The 17875-nt window shown below is 49.0% G+C and overlaps 1 protein-coding gene across 1 annotated transcript; it reads right to left on the bottom strand.

Moving 5' to 3' along the window:
* Window positions 1-4065: 4065 nt before the first annotated feature.
* LOC149995599 (uncharacterized) lies at window positions 4066-17448 on the bottom strand. Its single transcript, XM_090261262.1, has 4 exons — window positions 17355-17448; window positions 14096-14164; window positions 8111-8237; window positions 4066-6385 (listed from the first exon to the last, which is right to left on the bottom strand). The coding sequence occupies exons 2-4, from the start codon at window positions 14141-14143 to the stop codon at window positions 4680-4682; spliced, it is 1881 nt and encodes a 626-aa protein (XP_090117388.1). The 5' UTR covers window positions 14144-14164; window positions 17355-17448; the 3' UTR covers window positions 4066-4679.
* Window positions 17449-17875: the final 427 nt, after the last annotated feature.

Genomic DNA, 17875 nt, shown 5'->3' with positions numbered 1-17875 from the left:
AGGTGCCGCTGAGCACTCACCGGGGCAGCTCAGCTCGCACCCGCCGCTGTCCGGTTTCTGGCTTCCTCCCGGGACCCACAGACGGCGACGTCGCCCAGGCCGCCTTCAGGGACACCCGGCTGGCGGGTGTGTTCGCCAGGTGGGCCGGAGAGCGTCTCTTCTTTCCCCTTCTTTTATATTCCTTCCCGGTGTGAGACGGCTTGTTTGCCAATTAATTTGCCAAAGTTCCTCGTGCTCGGTAGGGGGGCGTCCAGCCGCGACCAGTGGCTTCTTTCCTCCGGGCTAGATTGACAGGCTGGTCTTCGGTCCTGAACCTCCCCCTGGCACCATTCCGACCTCTACGGTATGAGCGCTGCCTTCCCCTGGCCCACCCCCAATCCTGTACCAGAAAGGCGTAGGAGGGCTTCTCCCACTATTGAATTATCTTGCCCGCATTGTGCGGGCTCAGCGCAATACTTCCTCCTGCTGCGCTCTTGCCCGAGGCAGGGTATCTGCCTCCAGGATAGGATGCTCCACGTGCCAGGCAGAAGCTCAGTTACCAAGGCAACGTACCCCCATCCGCATCTTCGCTGTTGCCCAGGGCAGATGGAGCTCTGCTCACGCGGCCCCTCCTGTTCCTACTCTGCCAGTTCCCAGTGGTCTGGCCAGGCTATTGGTATCATTAAGATGCACAAACTCGTTTAGTCCTGGCGACCAAGCCACTTTCCAGATGAGCACAGCGATACAGACGAGGGCGGTCACAGGAGAGGAAAGTCGGGCAGCTGCGGCGGGAAAGAGGCCTCAGGCTGTGGCCCTCTTACTCCATGACCCACAAAGCCCAGTGCAAAAGCATTTGCTCAGTGTCTCAGTGACCACAGAAATGCTACTGTAGCCGCCTTAGGTGGTGATTAATGACTTTTTTTTTTCTTTTTTAATCCTCACCGGGCCATGGCCTTTCAGATAAATCTGTTCAAGCTGTTGAGCGAGGCCTGTTGAGCTGTCCATGGTGCTGAACCCCACCCCCCAGCCCAGTCGTGCTCAATGTCATTCGCAACACCTGTCCCTGGTGCTGAGTCAGACTAGGTCGAGCTGTCCCTTATTGCATCTCTAGGCAGAACGCACAGCTCTATGTACCTCTTACTTCTTCAAAGAACAGATCCGCTTGGGAAAGAATCCCGCTGTTCTCTGGAAACAAAGCTCTCTGGGCTGTGGGGAGCAGAGGATGAAAGCAGATGAGGGCAGAAACTGCAGTCATTTTTAAGTGGTAGCTTTGTTTTTTAGCATAGCAGGGCCCTGCTGAAACGTGACTGAAGTTATTAACACGGAGTTTCAAAAGCATTTCTGTTTGAATAAATGTACCCTCCAAAATGAAACTGGAGCTCATTACACTGTTTTGATTTGTTTTTTCTTCTTTATCGGTATCTGTCTTGCTTTCTGTAATTTCATCTCCATGATGGTGGTGACCATGTTTCTAATGCTCGCTGAGTATCCAGCTCTTAGGACTATTCTTGGCACATGCCAGATATTCTATGATTTATCTGAAGGGTTAAATGAATAAAAGGTGAGGCCTGTAAATATAAAACATTCCAATGTCTTGATGTAGAGAACTCATTACATTAAAAAAAAAAAAAAAAAAAGTGAGTGAGCTGAATCAAGTCCAGCAGTTGGCTGGGAGCAGCCCAAGATCTGCCCAGCTAAGTCACCCATGACCATGGAATCCCTGTTGGTTAAGACTATGCCAGGAGACTACTCCATTAGAAGGGGATCTGTTGTTCCCTCCTCTGGGCCATCAGCAGTGGCCCAGAAGGCAGGGCTATGTAGTACCAAGTAAAGGTTCCTGTAAGGATCATCCGACAAAAAGAACCTACTTCACATTTAAATTTATTTGAGAGAGAGAGACATCAATTTGTCCTTCCACTTATTTATTTATTGGCTAATTCTTGTGTGTGCCCTGACTGGGGATTGAACCCACAAATTTGGTGTATCAGAATGGTGCTCTAAGCAACTGAGCTACCTAGCCAGGGCTTTTTTTTTTAACAGTTGTAGAGAATTAATCCCACTGTGTGGAAGCATCTAGTCATTGTGACCCTCACCCCAACTAGCAGACATATAGGTTATTTACAAAAATTGACCATTTGAGATTGTGAGATTCTTTGGGACAGGCCCAAATTTAACTTGTAAATGAAACCCTAAGGATTTAACCCTTGTTTCATTACTGCTGAAAATTCTTCAGTTTATTCAGCAGGATAAAAGAATGATTGAAATGAAAAAACTCACCTAGTTACCGGAAACCTGGAAGCCTCCAGTCACTTGGGCTGTGTGGATTGAAATCATAAAAGGACAGAGTTGCCAAGGTCATTCAGAGAAATACATGCCTCCTCTCAATCCCATCCCACAGGGCTTTTCTTTCATGTGACTAATGGGGTGAACTTTCTAAACACAGAATTTTTATAAATCAAGATTGACATATTGATTGATTTTAGAGAAAAAGGAGAGAGGTCAATTTGTTTTTCCACTCAGTCATGCATTCAGTGGTTGCTTCTCATGTGCCCTGACCAGGGATCAAACAATTGAGTAACATGACCAGGACCTTAAGGCACATTTATTGATAGGCTGTTATGTCTTCACAACAGTTGGATGATGTTATTATCTTCATTTTACAGAACAAAATAGGTCTTTCTTGAATTATATAGAAAGGTCTCAAAGACACGTAATTGCATTGAAAAAGCCAATCTGCACAACCACTGATGTCATCTGATCCAGCAACACATAAATCAATGCCAGATATTTTCCATGGATGCATAGACATATGGTTGTAAAGCCTTGACAGGTTCAAAACACAAGGATTTATTTTTAAATATTTTATTTATTTTTAGAGAGAGGGGAAGAGAGGGAGAGACATATCAATATGTAATTGCCTCGTGTGCCCCCAACTGGGGACCTGGCCTGCAACCCAGGCATTTGCCCTGACTGGGCATCAAACCAGTGACACTGATTCACAGGCTGGCCCTCAGTCCACTGAGGCACACCAGCCAGGACTACAATACTTAAAAACAAAAGCATATAGCCCTGGATGGGTGCCTCATTGAAACACCATCCTGTATACCAAAATGTTGCCTGTTTGACTCCTGGTCAGGGCACATACCTAAATTGCACCTTAATCCCTGTTTGGGCATGTATGGGAAGCAGCTAATCTATGTCTCTCTCTCTCTCCGCCTTCACTTCTTCTAAAAAAATCAGTAAACATATCCTTGTGTTTTTTTAAAACAAAGGCACATAAATTACTAAGTTTATCAAGGCTTCATCTGGTCACAACGCAGGAGGGGGTCAGCATGACCTCCAGGCCACACAAACATGAAGAACTCTCTCCCCAGAATCCACGGAGGCTTGAATGCCCCGCCCCCTGTAGCAGCCATAGAGTCCGCCTGCCTGAAGGGTTCAGTGGACCCAAAGGTTTTTGTCAAAATATTAAGTGTCCTGGGCCTTGCTTTCCTCAACAGAACACATGGGATAATAACGCTCTGAGTAGAAATTACTCTTTTATTAATAAATACTTTATATATTATTTTATTTTTAATAGAACACCATTCTTGTGTCACTTGCTACTTATTGATAATAGATCGCTGTTATCATCTCTATAGAAATCATAAGTACACCATAACTAAGGCTGAAGGTGAAGCAGAGTGGATAATGTGCCCGCCTGCCTTAAGGCTCTTTATCTTCATAAGAATTTCAGCCGACACAGGGTGGATGGGGGCCCAGCCCTGCAGGGACGGGGACACTTGGGTGCATTTCTGCAAGGGCAGAAGTTCCTTCCCCTCATCTCTGAGGCTGAGGTCTGGGCCCAGCCTTGTGGTCTGACCATTCCCAAGCCAAGAATCCAGGGCTAGGAGGGGCAGGATTGCTGGGTTCCTGGGGTTCAGGTGGAGCATTCTTGCCCGCTGCAACCAACTACTGACACTCATTTTGACAGGACAACCAGCACCTGTACCTTATTGCATGTGATGACTGTTTAAAATGACGTGGGCCTTACTTAATTAGAAGTGTTATTATTAAAACAATTTTTAACAGACCACTGTGAGAAACTTTGGCATCTGAAATGATTGCTTTTATTCCCTAATGCTGAAAAAAAACACTTTTTCCCCCTCACAAACCCTTTGGAAACTTCTACAGCTTGTGATCTTGGGGCCTTCCAGCAAGTATTGCAGGGAAACTGGGGGCTGGGTGTGGGGAAAGTGAGAAACCACACAGACAGCAACAACCTGACCTCTGCACTAGATCCAGGCGTGTGTGACAAAGTGAAAATGTCGCCATGGAGCCCACCTCCTATCTTCCTTTCTCCCCCGGCTCCTCCACTTGACTACCCAGGAGATGGAGGCCAGAGACACTAAATGCGTTGTCCAAGCTCTTATGACAGTTTACTCGAGCTCAGTCACGAGCCACAGTGCCCCGGACACATTCCCCGATACTAGACCTGTAGGGGGCCTTCCTTCCCAAAGAGCCCTGCAGATGCACTGGAAGCTGCTGGTGTGCATGACACGGCCTGTCACCAGCATCCATATTGCTAAGACCCATCTGGGCAGGACCTCTACTGAGTCCTACCCAAGGGCTCCAATGTCAAGTCTGCCCTCGGCGCACGGGCTCATGATCTGCTCATCAGGTGTGGATTATAAAATATCATGCCTCCTCTCCCACCGCAGCTACATGTGCATCCTCCTCTGGTGTTGCGTGAGGTTGAAGTTCCGGCTAAAGGTTATCCCGCAGCTGCCACACTGGTATGGCTTCTCTCCCGTGTGCGTTCTCCGGTGGAGGGTGAGCGAGTAGTTCCTGACGAAGGCCTTGCCACACTGGCCGCACCTGAAGGGCTTCTCACCGGTGTGGATGCGCTGGTGCAGAATGAGGTAGGCGCTCTGGCTGAAGGCCTTGCCACACTGGCTGCACTTGTAGGGTTTCTTGCCAGTGTGGCTGGCCTGGTGAGTCGCCAGGGATGAGGGCCTTGCGAAGTGCATTTTGCAGATGGAGCACTCGTAGGGCTTCTCCCCGGTGTGCGTCCTCTGGTGCAGGATGAGGTGCTTGTTCTGACTGAAGGTCTTGCCGCAGTCTGTGCAAGCGTACGGCTTCTCCCCGGTGTGCACGCGCATGTGCTCCATGAGCGAGGAGTTCTTGCTAAAGGCTGTGCTGCACTCCCTGCACATGTACGGCCTCTCCCCAGTGTGCGTCCTTTGGTGCACGATGAGGTACTGTTTCTGGCTGAAGGCCTTGCCGCAGTCCCCACATGCATATGGCTTCTCCCCAGTGTGCACACGACAGTGCTCTGTGAGCGAGGAGTTCTTGATAAAGGTCTTGCCGCACTGGCCGCACTTATAGGGCTTCTCGCCAGTGTGGATGCGCTGGTGGACAGTGAGGCATGATTGCTGGGTGAACTGCTTCCCGCACGTGGTGCAGGAGAAGGGCTTCTCCCCGGAGTGGACTTGTTGGTGCCTCTTCAGAGACGAGTTACAGCCGTAAGCCTTGCCGCAGTCCCCACAAGCGTATGGCTTCTCCCCGATGTGCAAGCGCTCATGGATGATGAGGCTCGACTGCCAGGTGAACTGCTTCCCGCACGTGGAGCATGAGAAGGGCTTCTCCCCTGTGTGTGTCCTCTGGTGCAGGACAAGGTGCATTTTCTGGCTGAAGGCCTTGCCACAGTCTCCGCACACGTATGGCTTCTCCCCGGTGTGTGTCCTCTGGTGCAAGATGAGGTACGTGTTCTGGCTGAAGGCCTTGCCACAGTCCCTGCATGCATACGGCTTCTCCCCGGTGTGTGTCCTCTGGTGCAGGATGAGGTTCCTCTTCCGGCTGAAGACCTTGCTGCAGTCCCCACACTTGTAGGGCTTCTCCCCGGTGTGCACGCGCTGGTGGATGGTGAGGCAGGACTGTTGGATGAACTGCTTCCCGCACGTGGCACACGAGAAGGGCTTCTTCCCAGAGTGGATTCGTTGGTGCTTCATCAGGGACGAGTTATAGCCATAAGCCTTGCCACAGTCCCCACATTTGTAGGGCTTCTTCTCTGCGCATACTTTGGAGGAGGGACCGAGGCTTGAAGTACCTGAGTTTTGCCCACACACGGTGAACGAGTGCGTCCCCGCTCCTCTCCATCCTTCTGATCTCCGTGGGACTGGCATGGAGCTTTGGTGGACAAATGCCTTAAATTCACGACATTCCGGGGATAACGATTTGGACCTGTCCAACTGCCCAGGACAAGTCCCTGGGCTCCCATGTTGCCACCACACCCAATCACCGTTTGTCCCTGCTCCTTCACAGTCATAACTCGTGGGTCCTTCCGTCACCACTGCAACAGATGCTCTGTCTTCCCAAACATTCTCCTGTGGGTCCGATTCTTTCAGGTCAGGTCTAGTCTCCAAGTCTGAGAGGAGAGGAAAAGAGAAGATGACATACCTAAAGTAACAACGCGGGGAGGGAGGGCCTTTCCAAGATACAAGGCACAGCCTGAGAGCAGGGGACAACGTGTCATGGGGACACAAGGAGAAGGGAATCAGTGAGCTGAGATGGTGAGGTAGAAGGAGGTGAGCAGAGAGCAAGAAAGGTCCCCTTCAGGTGGGCACAGAGAAGACCAGTAGAGCTCAGAGCTGACAGACCCCTGAAGAGAAAGAGGAGGAAGGTGGGCTTGGAGGAGCCAATTAAAGGCTCCCAAAAATCCAGTAATGGATGTTTCTCTCCCTCTCCTTCTCCCTCCCTTCCCTTCTTTCTAAAAAAAAAACCAGAAACCCAAAAAGACATTTCAAAAAAGAAAGAAAACTGATCTACTGATATATATGTACAAGTGAGTGAACCTCAAAAAAATGCCAAGTGTAAAACGTTAGATGTTAAAAATGGCTTCTTGCCATATGATTCCATATACATAAAATTCTAACCTGAGTAACGTAAAGCACAGTGACATATGGCAGAGCAGTGCTCGATGGGAGATGGAGGGTGTGGAAGCAGAAAGAGAAACTTTAGGGGCTAATGGATGTTGTCGGATTAAGGCGATGGTTTCCCGGGTCTATACGTACAGATGTCAAGATGCATCAAATCGTTTGCTGTAACTGTGTGCAGTTAACCGTAGGTCACTTAAACCTCCACAAAAGCTGTTAAAGAAATCAGATCATACTCTAGTTCTGAAAGTTAGTGTTTTCCCTGAAATATATTGTCCGGGGACAACTTTCTATGTCAGTGACTACAAAGAGGGATCATCTTTGAAGGGGGTCGATTTTCTATCATATTGATATACCTGATAGGTTCAGTCTTGTAGGTGGGAATCTAGGTCATTTCTCTTGATTATTATTCCAATGAAAATCTCTGCACACTTACAGGAAAATTTTAAAGAAGAGATTCCAGGTATGGAATTGTTTAAAATTTCATTGATAACGCAAAACTGTCTTCCAAAAGAGTTGCCCCAATTTTATGCTCGTAAAATGAAGAGTCCCTTTCCCTAAAGCCTCATAATACAGGATAATGTTACTCTTTTCTTTTTTAAACCTCATCCAAGATATGCTTAAGATGGAGGAAGGTGAGGTGGTGTTGAGAGGAGGGAGAAGGAGGGAGCGGGAAAGAGAGAGAAACATTGATGGGTTGTTCCCATATGCGCCTTGACTGGGAATCAAACCCACAATCTAGGTATGTGCCCTGATCTGGGATGGAACCTGCAACCTCTTGATGTATAGGAAGATGCTCCAACCAAATAAGATACACCTGGCCAGGGCTGATATTTTCTTCCATCTCTGTGTACCTCATGGGCAAGAACTGTATTTCTGTTACTCAATTAGTACTCTTGTGAATATTAGTATGACTTAAACATCTTCTATAAAGTGTAACCATGCAGTTCTACATTTATGAATTGTATGCTCATAACCTTGGTCCATCTTTCTGTCATTCACCAGTCTTTCTCTCATTTATTCCTAGGAGCTCTTTATAGATGTATAAACCTCTGACTGCCATACATGTGGTACGATTTCCCACTTCATCACCTATCTAGTTTATTTTTAGCTCTGAATAACTTGAATACTCTACCTAGTAGATATGAGCATCTTTTTTCTGTGTCATCCTAAAGTGATAGGCAGGTGGTAAGTAACGTGACAAAGCTGCCACTTACCCAGCGAGACCAGGTTCCAGTAGATCTCCATCATCACGTCTCTGTACAGGTCCTTCTGCGCAGGCTTCAGCTGCTGCCACTCCTCCTGGGTGAAGTCCACCATCACATCCTTGAATGCCACCGAGCCCTGTGAGGAAGTGCACAGCACTCACCATATGGCCTCCTTACAGGGGTCGGGAGATGGGGACAGAAAGGCCGAGAGGATCAGGAAGGCACAGAGGATGCATGTGACGTGGTGTTTGCAGGGTGCAGAGCTCTGAAGGGCCTGACCACCCTGTGTTCTCAGTGTCTAAGTACATTGGATGGTCCTCGGACTGACAAATAAACTATGGGGCTGTTCACCAGGAAGACAGACAACTCCATTAAACAATGGGCAAAGGGCCTCAACAGGCATTTTCCCAAAGAGGACACAAAGGGGGGCAATGTACCTATGAAAAATACTCAACGTCACTCATCATCACAGAGCTACAAATTGAACCCACAATGAGATATCACCTCACACCTGTCAGACGGAAACACCCATAACAGAATGTAATCTGGTCAATACCATCAATGCAGGTCTGAGCAGTGGCAGCTCAAGGGGGTGTCTGGGAAGCTGGAAGGTGTGGTCTGATGTTGGGTTCTTGTAGGGTGATGCAGGACAGGTGGGCCTAGACCTGAGGCTTAACAGGACTCATGGAAGCCCTGAAGACGCAGACTCCATGACCCTGTGAAGGAAATGAACGTGGCTCAGTAGCACAGTGGATGACAAAAAGATGACATAATGTTGACAATGACGTCACCACAGCAGTAACGACACCTGTCACCCCCTAGGCAGTTGCTCTGTGCCAGGTCTTAGTCTAAGCCATGTTGCTGGTTGAGATTTGTGTTGAGTTCCTGTTCTGAGGTGCTAACTCCCAGCACCCCAGAATGGGACCTGACTTGGAAACAGGATCATTACAGGTGTACAGAGTTAAGAGGTCACACTGGAGAAGGGTGGCCACCTAGGTGATAAGGCATCAGTCCTTATAAAAAGGAGAAATATGGACACAGGGACACGCCACGTGAAGACAGGAGTTATGGTGCCACAAGCCACAGGACGAGCAGAGGCTGAGAGAGACAATGGGAAGAGACCCTTCCCTTCCCTGGTGCCATCAGAGGAGGCAGTGCCCTGCTGACACATTGGCCTCCCACTTCCAGAACTGTGAGAAAATGATCCCTGTTGTTCAAGCCTTCCTGTCCATGGTGCTTTGTTACAGCACCCCCACGACCTGAGCAGAGGAGCCAATCTGTCCTGGACTATAAACCACGCTCACCCTCCCTGAGAGGAGGATGCACCTGCAGCCCAATCCCTCTCTGCTCTGAGTGCCCACCAGGGACTCTGGGCTCACACTGCCTCCTCTGTCTTGGAGCCACCCAACACGTGACAAGGGAGCAGTACAGGCAGTCAGTGGTTTACAGTTGTGCTTGGGACCCTGTGACAAAATCCTGGCTGTGCCCTACATCCCCGACTGTGTTTCCTCAGACAACTGTATTAACCTTTCTGTGCTTCTTTGTTCAATGGACCTCATAGTAACAACGCCCCCTCAGTAGCTATTACAAGGTTAAATGAGGTCTCACATATGTGTGATTCCACACCGTGGTATGGCTGCTGGAAGTTCTCGGTAATGGCAACTACTGCTATTATCATTAGATTAATTTCATGATTCATATATATCTATGTTTCTTATCATTAACACTTATTTTGTATTATTATTACTTGATCCTTTACCCCATTCTTCCTTTGGGAAAGCCAAGTTAATATTTTCTTTTTAAATCATTTTCTGAATATACGTTTATTGATTTGAGAGAGAAAGAGGGAGAGAGAGAAATAAAGATGTGGGAGAGAAAAACTGATCAGCTGCCTCCCATACCTGCCCCGACCAGGGATCAAAACTGCAAGCTTTTGGTAGGAAGGACGACACTTCAACCACTGAGCTACACACCTAGGGTAGCCTCTATTTAAGAAAAAAAAATCAGATGTAATAACACTAGAAGTGATTAAGAAAAAAGAAACTGACCATCCATATCCCAACCATACAGAAATAACAATCATCGGGAAATCCTAAACAATGTTGATAAAACAGGAAACCAAGGCAGCCATCAGAGAAGGTAACAGTGGAGACATCATGGTGCAGCCGCTTTGGAAAAGAGTCAGATCTTTCCTTAAATGGTTCAATATAATGTTATCAAAGGACTCACAGTATCTGCTCCTACACTCAAGAGAAAGGAGAAGCTCAAACAAAAAACTGTACATGAATTTTCACAGCAGCATTCCTAACAACAATCAAAAAGTGGAAACAACACAAATGTATAGCCCCTGATAAATGGATAAACACGTGTTGTTTGTACAATGAAATATTAGACAGCCATAAAAAAAGACACTTGCTACAACACAGATTAACATAAAAACATAAGGGTCAGTGAGGGCAGCAACACCCCAAAACCACGTGTTGTGTGTTTCCCTTTATAAGAATTGTCCAGCACTTGCCAGGTGGCTCAGCTGTTTGGAGCGTCATCTCTACACCCAAAGGTTGTGGGTGTGAACACCCGCTGGGACGTGTAGAGGTTCAACCGATCAATCGTTCTCTCTCACACCCATGTTTCTCCCTCTCTCCCTTCCTCTCTCTCTAAAATCAGTAAACATACCCTCAGATGAGGATTATAAAAAAAAAAAGGAAAGAATATCCAGAATAGGCAAATCCTGAGGCAAAGATTAAATATTGGTTGCCATGGGCAGCGAGTTGATGGGGAGAAACAAGAGTGACAGTTCCTTCTGGAGTGATGAAAATACAGGGTGGAGCAGAAGTAGGTTTACAGTTGTTCATATGGAAAATAGGACAATAACTTATAAACAGTAACATAAGAATAAACAGGTTTGCATACTCACAACTGTAAACCTACTTTGCTACACCCTATATTCCCATGCTGACTGTGGGGATGAAGCACAATCACGAACCAATGAATTGTACACGCTGTGGTGTGTGGGGCGGGTCTCACTGAAGTGTTAGAGGACATGAGAAACCAGAGTGCACGGGTAAGGTAACTGACGTGTTTATACAGCAGAACAAATTCCAGGTGGATAGAAAAGATTCAAAAGTTCATTGTTAACATCTTAACGATAAATGGAAAAAAGAAAACGTAGGTGGCGAGCAGCCTGCGGATGGAAAAATGCTTTCTCTGCTTAAAGACACTGGGAGAAACCAGGGCGGGGGGTAGGGGGGAGTCACCAATAGACTGGACTTTAAAAATATAAAGGTCGTGCCTTGGCTGGTGTGGTTTGGTGGATTGGGTGCCGGCCTGTGAACCCAAGGGTCGCTGGTTCGCTTCTAGTCGGGGCACATGCCTGGGTTGCTGCCCAAGTCCCAGTTGGAGGCAACCGACTGTTTCTCTCTCTCTCTCTTTCTCCCTCCCTCCCCTTCTCTCTGAAAATAAATAAATAAAACCTTTATATATATCGTCGTCGTCGTCGGCAGCCGTCCGTCTCGAGAGACGATGGTGTAGCTTCTTAAGAGTCCATCTGCACCGCCGAGAATGGCTGTGCAGTCCGACTCGGGAGTGACACGGTATCTGTCTCCTCCCGTGTTGAATCGTCATCTTGTGATGACGCTGAAGCTACAGAGCCTGGGCAGGGTGATATGGAGGGTCTGCTGTTGCCCATGCAGCAGACCCCCCCTCTCTTCGCAGCTGAAGGATCCAAGGGAAAGACGGAGTCGATACAGCTTGGCTTCAGGTGCGCCGCAGGAGTTGCCGGTGTTGACTACAACGTCAAACCGCCTTAGGGACTCCGGCTCCGGATTTTCTGTCGGGGTTTACTCCCTTAGCCTTTCCCCTGAAGAGGTATGCCGCAAGGCAGCGGAGGTTTTTTGGAATAAGAGTTTTCCTTCTCTGATGTGCCCTGACTGGAAGATCGAACCAGCGACACTTAGCTCGCAGGCCGACGCTCAATCCACTGAGCCAAACCAGCCAGGGTACTTTATATATATATATATATATATATATATATATATATATATATATATATATATAAATAAAGGTCGCCTGTTCAATTCTAAGTCAGGAAACATGCCTAGTCTGCGGGTTCAGTCCACGGTTGGGGCATGTACCAGAGTCAACTGACTGTTGTTTCTTTCCCTCTCTTTCTCCCTCCCCTTATCTCTCTAAAAAAAAAAATAATTAAGATTGTGAAAAAAAAAAGTTGGAAAACAAAGAGAAAATCAGGAAGAATATTTGGCACAGAAATGTACACACACTCTTCTGTAAAATCTTCAAGAATGTGCCCTGACTGTTGTGGCTCAGTAGATTGAGCACTGGACTGCAAACTGGAAGGATGCCAGTTCGATTCCCAGCCAGGACACATGCCTCGGTTGCGGGCCAGGTCCCCAGCTGGGGGCGTGAGAGTGGCAACTGATCAATGTATCTTTCACACACTGATGTTTCTCTCCCTCTCTTTCTCCCTCTCTTCCCCTCTAAAAATAAATAAATAAAAATATGAAAACCTTCAAGAAAGCTAAGATTCCTGTAAACCAGCAAAGCATAGGAGAGATAATTTGCCCTCCCTCATAATTGGCCAATAAACATTTTCTAAAAATCAAACCTCAGTAACAATGCTACGCAGAAAGAGTACGGTGACATCAATTGTCCCCTACCACACAGAAGGTTTATACCACTTGTCATTTACATACAATGAGATGAATAAATACCTGAACAATGGCCAAAATGAAACAGTGGTAGGCCCCCCTGCATGCAGGTGGGAGAATAAACTGTCCCAACCCAGGACTATGAAGACTTCTGAAAGGCCTTAAAAATACACACCCACACCTTCTTCTGCAAGGAATTGCCCCTAAAAAAATCATACAAAATGTAGGAAATGCTTGATGCCCAGCCTTGTCTGGGTGGGTCAGTTGGTTGAAGGATTGTCCCATACACCTAAAAGTTGCAGGTTCAATCCCAGATTGGGGTGCTTGCGAGGGCAACCAACTGATGTCACTCACTCTTCCTCTCTCTCTAAAAATCAATGAACATATCCTCCAGTGAGAATTTTTTAAAAAAACTAATGTCTTATGATAGACATTTAATTTATTGATTGAAAGAGAAAGAAAGCCCTGGCTGGTGTGGCTCAGTGGATTGAGCTCAGCTCCAGCCTGAGAACAAAGGGTTGCCGGTTCGATTCCCAGTCAGGGCGCATGCCTGGGTGGCGGGCCAGGTGCCCAGTTGGGGGCACGCAAGAGGCAACCACACATTGATGCTTCTCTCCCTCTATTTCTCACCCCTTCCCCTCTCTCTAAAAATAAATAAATAAAATCCTAAAAAAAGAAATGGCTGATGTATTAAAAACAAAAAAGAAAGAAAGAAGAGAGAGAGAGAGAGATTTGTTTTTCCACTTACCACGTTTTCACTGTTTGCTTCTGATATGTGCCCTGACCAGGGATGAAACCGCAACCTTGGCATATCAAGATGATGCTCTAATCAAATGAGCTACCTGGCCAGAGCCACATATATGTTTTTTATTGTAAAATATTTCTTACATAAAAGGAAATTACATCACGACAAAAGCCAGGGACATTATGAGTTCCTCCCCACAGGCGTCCTGCTCCCATCCCCCTGGACATGTTATGCCATCTGCCCACTTCTGAAGCTCCCTTGTCCAGCATGTGCTTCCCCAGGCCTCTGCAGGGGCCTCTGTGACAATTGTGGAATATGTTTAACTGTCCCTTTCTAGGTGCCTTCCAGAGTCTCCTGAGCCCCCACTGTAGGAAAGGTAGCTCCTGAGCTGCCCTGTCCCTTGCAGTTGACCAAAACCAGTGTCAGGACAGTAATCTTACTCCTGAGGGTGGATATAACCCCAGGAGACCAGGCCACAGGCCTGGGCGCTGAGGAGGACCGGTGGGTGGCGGGGGCAGAGCACCATCCCTGCCCAAATACTTGAACCTTAGGAAGGAGGTGGGAAAGGGTGACATGACTCACCAGAGCCTTCTTGGTTGGTGGCTGGGTGGCCATCCTTTCATTGCCCATGGGGAAGAGGAGACAGGCAGGCTGTGCAGAGGGGAAGAAATGGAAAGGCACAATGAGACCAGGTCGAGGTCCCCCAACAAGGCAGACAGGACAGACACACCCACTAGGAGACAGGAAGACACGGACATGTGTTCATGCTGAATGCATGGGGGGGGGGTGAGGCGTGCCTAAGGCATTCAACAAATGTCCCTGATTTAACCCTCCTGACACCCTACAAGGTGGGTACTATTTCCACTCACCCCATTTCACAGATGAGGAAACTGAGAACCAAAGAGATAGCCACATGCCTAAGGTGACAGAGTTGGGACTGGTGTTTGGCAACTCAGCCTGAGTCCACATGCTAGCTGTCTCAAGTGCACAATCCACACCCACACACTGACACTCCCCAACATGCATATGTACACCCACACTGACAATCCTGATGTTACAGGATGGGGGTGTCCAAAAATCCCCAGAGCTTGCGGCAGGGGGATGGGGAAAAGGAAGCAGCTTTTAAGATGCCTTTGCATGCCTGGAGCTAGTGGCTAGTGTCTTTGTTATGCAAATGGTTTGATGCTTCCAAGGCCCAAGAAGATGGAAGGGGTCTTGGACCTGGGATGGTATGGAAAGAGCACACAGATCCTGCGTGAGGTTCTGTGAATGGTCAGAACTGGGTACCACGCCCACTGCATCACAAGACGAAGTCAGGCATTTAAAAATAAGTGGCAGACATATTAACTAGGATCTCTATGCGGATTACAAAGGAAGGTACACACCATGCAGCTTGGAGAAGGGGGGGACACCATGCTGCTTGGAAAAGGAAAGTACAACATGAGGCTTTGGGAACACCATCCTGCTTTGAATAGGAGAGAACACTTTGCGGCTTGGAGAAGGGGGAATACCTTTGTGGTTTTGGAAAGGAAAGGCTGGGAATCCACGCGGTTCTGGATTAAAAGCTGGTGGCCACCACAACACAGAAAGGCCTCCCCAATCAGAATCGAATGATTGGCAGCTACCGGTAAAGCTGAACTGTGTCTAGGAAGGAGGGAAATGGTATCTCTAACTTTTCTAAAACTAGCCTTGTTTGGTAGGGGGAGGCAGAAATATGTGTTTGTGGGTGTTTTAAGGAACATAAGACTTAACGGCAGAAATCCGCAGATAATCTAAATCTATATAACTATTAAATAATTCTTTTTCTTTTCACTAAACTCTGGTATTGAGAGTTATAATTTTGGCGGTGGGCAATCAGACCCCTAACTAAAGAGCCCGTGGGTTTGTTTTCAATTGGAGCAGCCAAGGGGTTCTGTAACAATAGGGACTCCCAAACCAGTAGAAAGTCATTAGTAACAAAGGGCAAACGTAATTAGAGGAGCTCTGAGAAGGGAGTTGACAGTATTAGCATATTTACTAATCACAATAGGGGCATTTAGATGAACGCGTTAGATTGTAACTCCGGAGTAACCAGTAATGGAGAAACCAGGAAGGAGGAGAGGGGAGGGGGAGCTGATGCTCTCACTTTAGAGCCAGGAAGCTAATCACTTTCAGGGCAATTTCAGGGTGGGGAAGCTAAGACTCTAAAACCAGCCATCTTTGTCTACTTGGCGTGCACATTCTCCTGGCTGTGAGGGTGCGCCCGGCTCTGCAGACTCTTGAATAAAGGCCTCACTTTACTGTGCCCCGCTTTTTATTGTGAGCGTTTCTCACAGGCTGTGGGTTTGATCACCCGATCCCTGGTGCAGTTGCGTATGGAGGCAAGGGATCTATATTTCTCTCTCTCTTCCTCTCTGTGTAAAATCAACAAACATATAATGTTTATTGTAGCTCTGTTTCCAGAAGCATAAAACCAAACAACCAACAACCAACAAACCCTGGATAGATGGATAGAAGACTGGGCATCCATCTGAAATCCCAGATCGCCTCCAAGAAATAGGAGTTGTGTACGTGGGTGAAGTGACTTCATGATATTTTTAAAAATTTAATTTTTATTAATTATTATTTATGGACTTGCGGTCTCTGACTCCTATCCCTGCACAGCAAGGTCAACACCACAAGGTCCTTTTGCAGGACACAGCGACCTTAGCCAACTTTTCCAGAGGGAACAGTGGGCCCAGAGCCTACAATACCTGTAGGTGTCCTTGAAAATATCATTTCTTTTAAATTGATAACAGAAGAAGTGATTCTAATCCAGCCTGGACTACACTTGTACTTATAGCAATGCCATCACAGCTCTAATTTTTACTTTATCTTAAAGGGGGCCATAAAGGCAAAGTGGCCCTGGAAGTGACATGTTCACAGGACTGGTGACCTCTGACCCCAGTGTGGCCTCAGAGCTGCGGCTGCAAAGCCTGGGGTGGCAGGTGCTCCTGCTCCTCCTCCGCCCAAGCTCTCTGACATTTCCTTCCGTTGCCACCTGTGAGGTGGTTGGTGTGGGGGCTCTGGAACTCAGATGCCTTGGTGTGGACATGGGTGATTCACTTAAAAAGTCTCCGAGCCTCAGTTTCCCCGTCTGCATATTCAGGCTGGTGAGAGTCCCTACCTCACAGTTACTGGGAGGCCTGTAACATGCCCAGAGCCATGCCCTGAGCACCCCACACACGCCCTGAACAACCCACCCCGTCAGCATGGGGCGGGGTCTCTGACCTCTTTCTCAGCCCCGCCCCTTGCGGCCACCCACGCCCCGCCCCCCGGGGCCAGGTGAGGCTCCGAGGGCAGGAAGCAGGTGGGCTCGGGCCGGCAGGCGGGCAGCTCCGCCAGGCCCCCTGTGCAGGAGGGCAGCCTTCCCCACGCTCTCGGGGGGCCCCCCACACGCACCGCACACACGGCAGCCACCCCCGCAGACAGAGGCGCAGAGGCACACGCGGGGGGAGCCTCGGACAGGACAGACGCACCCGCACGCGCAGACACACTCACCCCCAGACGCGCAGACAGGCGCCGAGGAGGAGACCAGACACGGCGGACGCCTGGATGGGGCCTCAGGCTCAGTCCCCGCGGACGGACACGACGGCGGACGCGCTCACAGACGCGGGCACAGAGGGACCGGGGAGACCAGACAGGAGCGGACACACACACGAGCAAAGGGAGACCCAGGAGGCCCCGGGACACGCGCGGGGACAAACACGGAGACACACTCACAGCGACGGCCCGGGGTCTCCGCCCCGCGCTAACGCACACACACGCACCACATACAGGCAGCACCGTCACCCGCACCCCCTCTGTCGCCACACGCCCTTACCCAGACCCGCGCACACCACTCCCGGGCCAGCCCCGTGCGCAGCCGGAGTTCCGCGCGACTCCCTCAGGAAAAGGCCCAGCGCCTACTAGGCCCCGGGCCGCACTGCGCCTGCGCGGCCGGGCAACTACACTTCCCAGAAGCCCGCGCGTCGCCGCCGTCCGCAGGGAATCCGCGCCCAGCGCAGCCCCAAGACCCGAGCTCCTGCAGCGCCCCCGCCGCCGCATCTCCCATGGGAGCCCGCGGCACCGCGATCCAGAAGGTGGGGGTCGCTAGGGGTCAGGGAGAAGGGCGTCCAGGGGAGCGGGAGGACCCGAGCGAACAGGAGCGGGATGGACGGAGGGAGTGTGGGCCAGGGTAGGGGAGAGGGAGAGGGGGGCGCGGGGCGACGGGGCGCAGAGCGAGCGGGAGAGGGTAGGGGGGGTGTCACTCTGAGCCTTGGTTTCCTCAGCGGAAATCGTGGGATAATAATGGGGCTCTGAATAGCAATTAATTACCCATTTATTAATAAATACTTTATGCAT

This window comes from Furipterus horrens, unplaced genomic scaffold, assembly GCF_987537825.1.
Source record: "Furipterus horrens unplaced genomic scaffold, mFurHor1.1.pri manual_scaffold_13, whole genome shotgun sequence".
Taxonomy (NCBI): domain Eukaryota; kingdom Metazoa; phylum Chordata; class Mammalia; order Chiroptera; family Furipteridae; genus Furipterus; species Furipterus horrens.
Note: the sequence above shows the minus strand (reverse complement) of the source record. Positions and strands in the feature narration are given on the sequence as shown.

What these genes read in the sequence shown, in the direction of transcription:
- LOC149995599 (XM_090261262.1), bottom strand. Translation starts at nt 14,143, where the DNA reads ATGGGCAATGAAAGGATGGCCACCCAGCCACCAACCAAGAAGGCTCTG. An exon ending in CACCAACCAAGAAGGCTCTG is followed by an intron (nt 8,238 to 14,095) that starts GTGAGTCATGTC and finishes ACTTCCTCACAG; the next exon opens with GGCTCGGTGGCATTCAAGGA. An exon ending in CTGGAACCTGGTCTCGCTGG is followed by an intron (nt 6,386 to 8,110) that starts GTAAGTGGCAGC and finishes CTCTCCTCTCAG; the next exon opens with ACTTGGAGACTAGACCTGAC.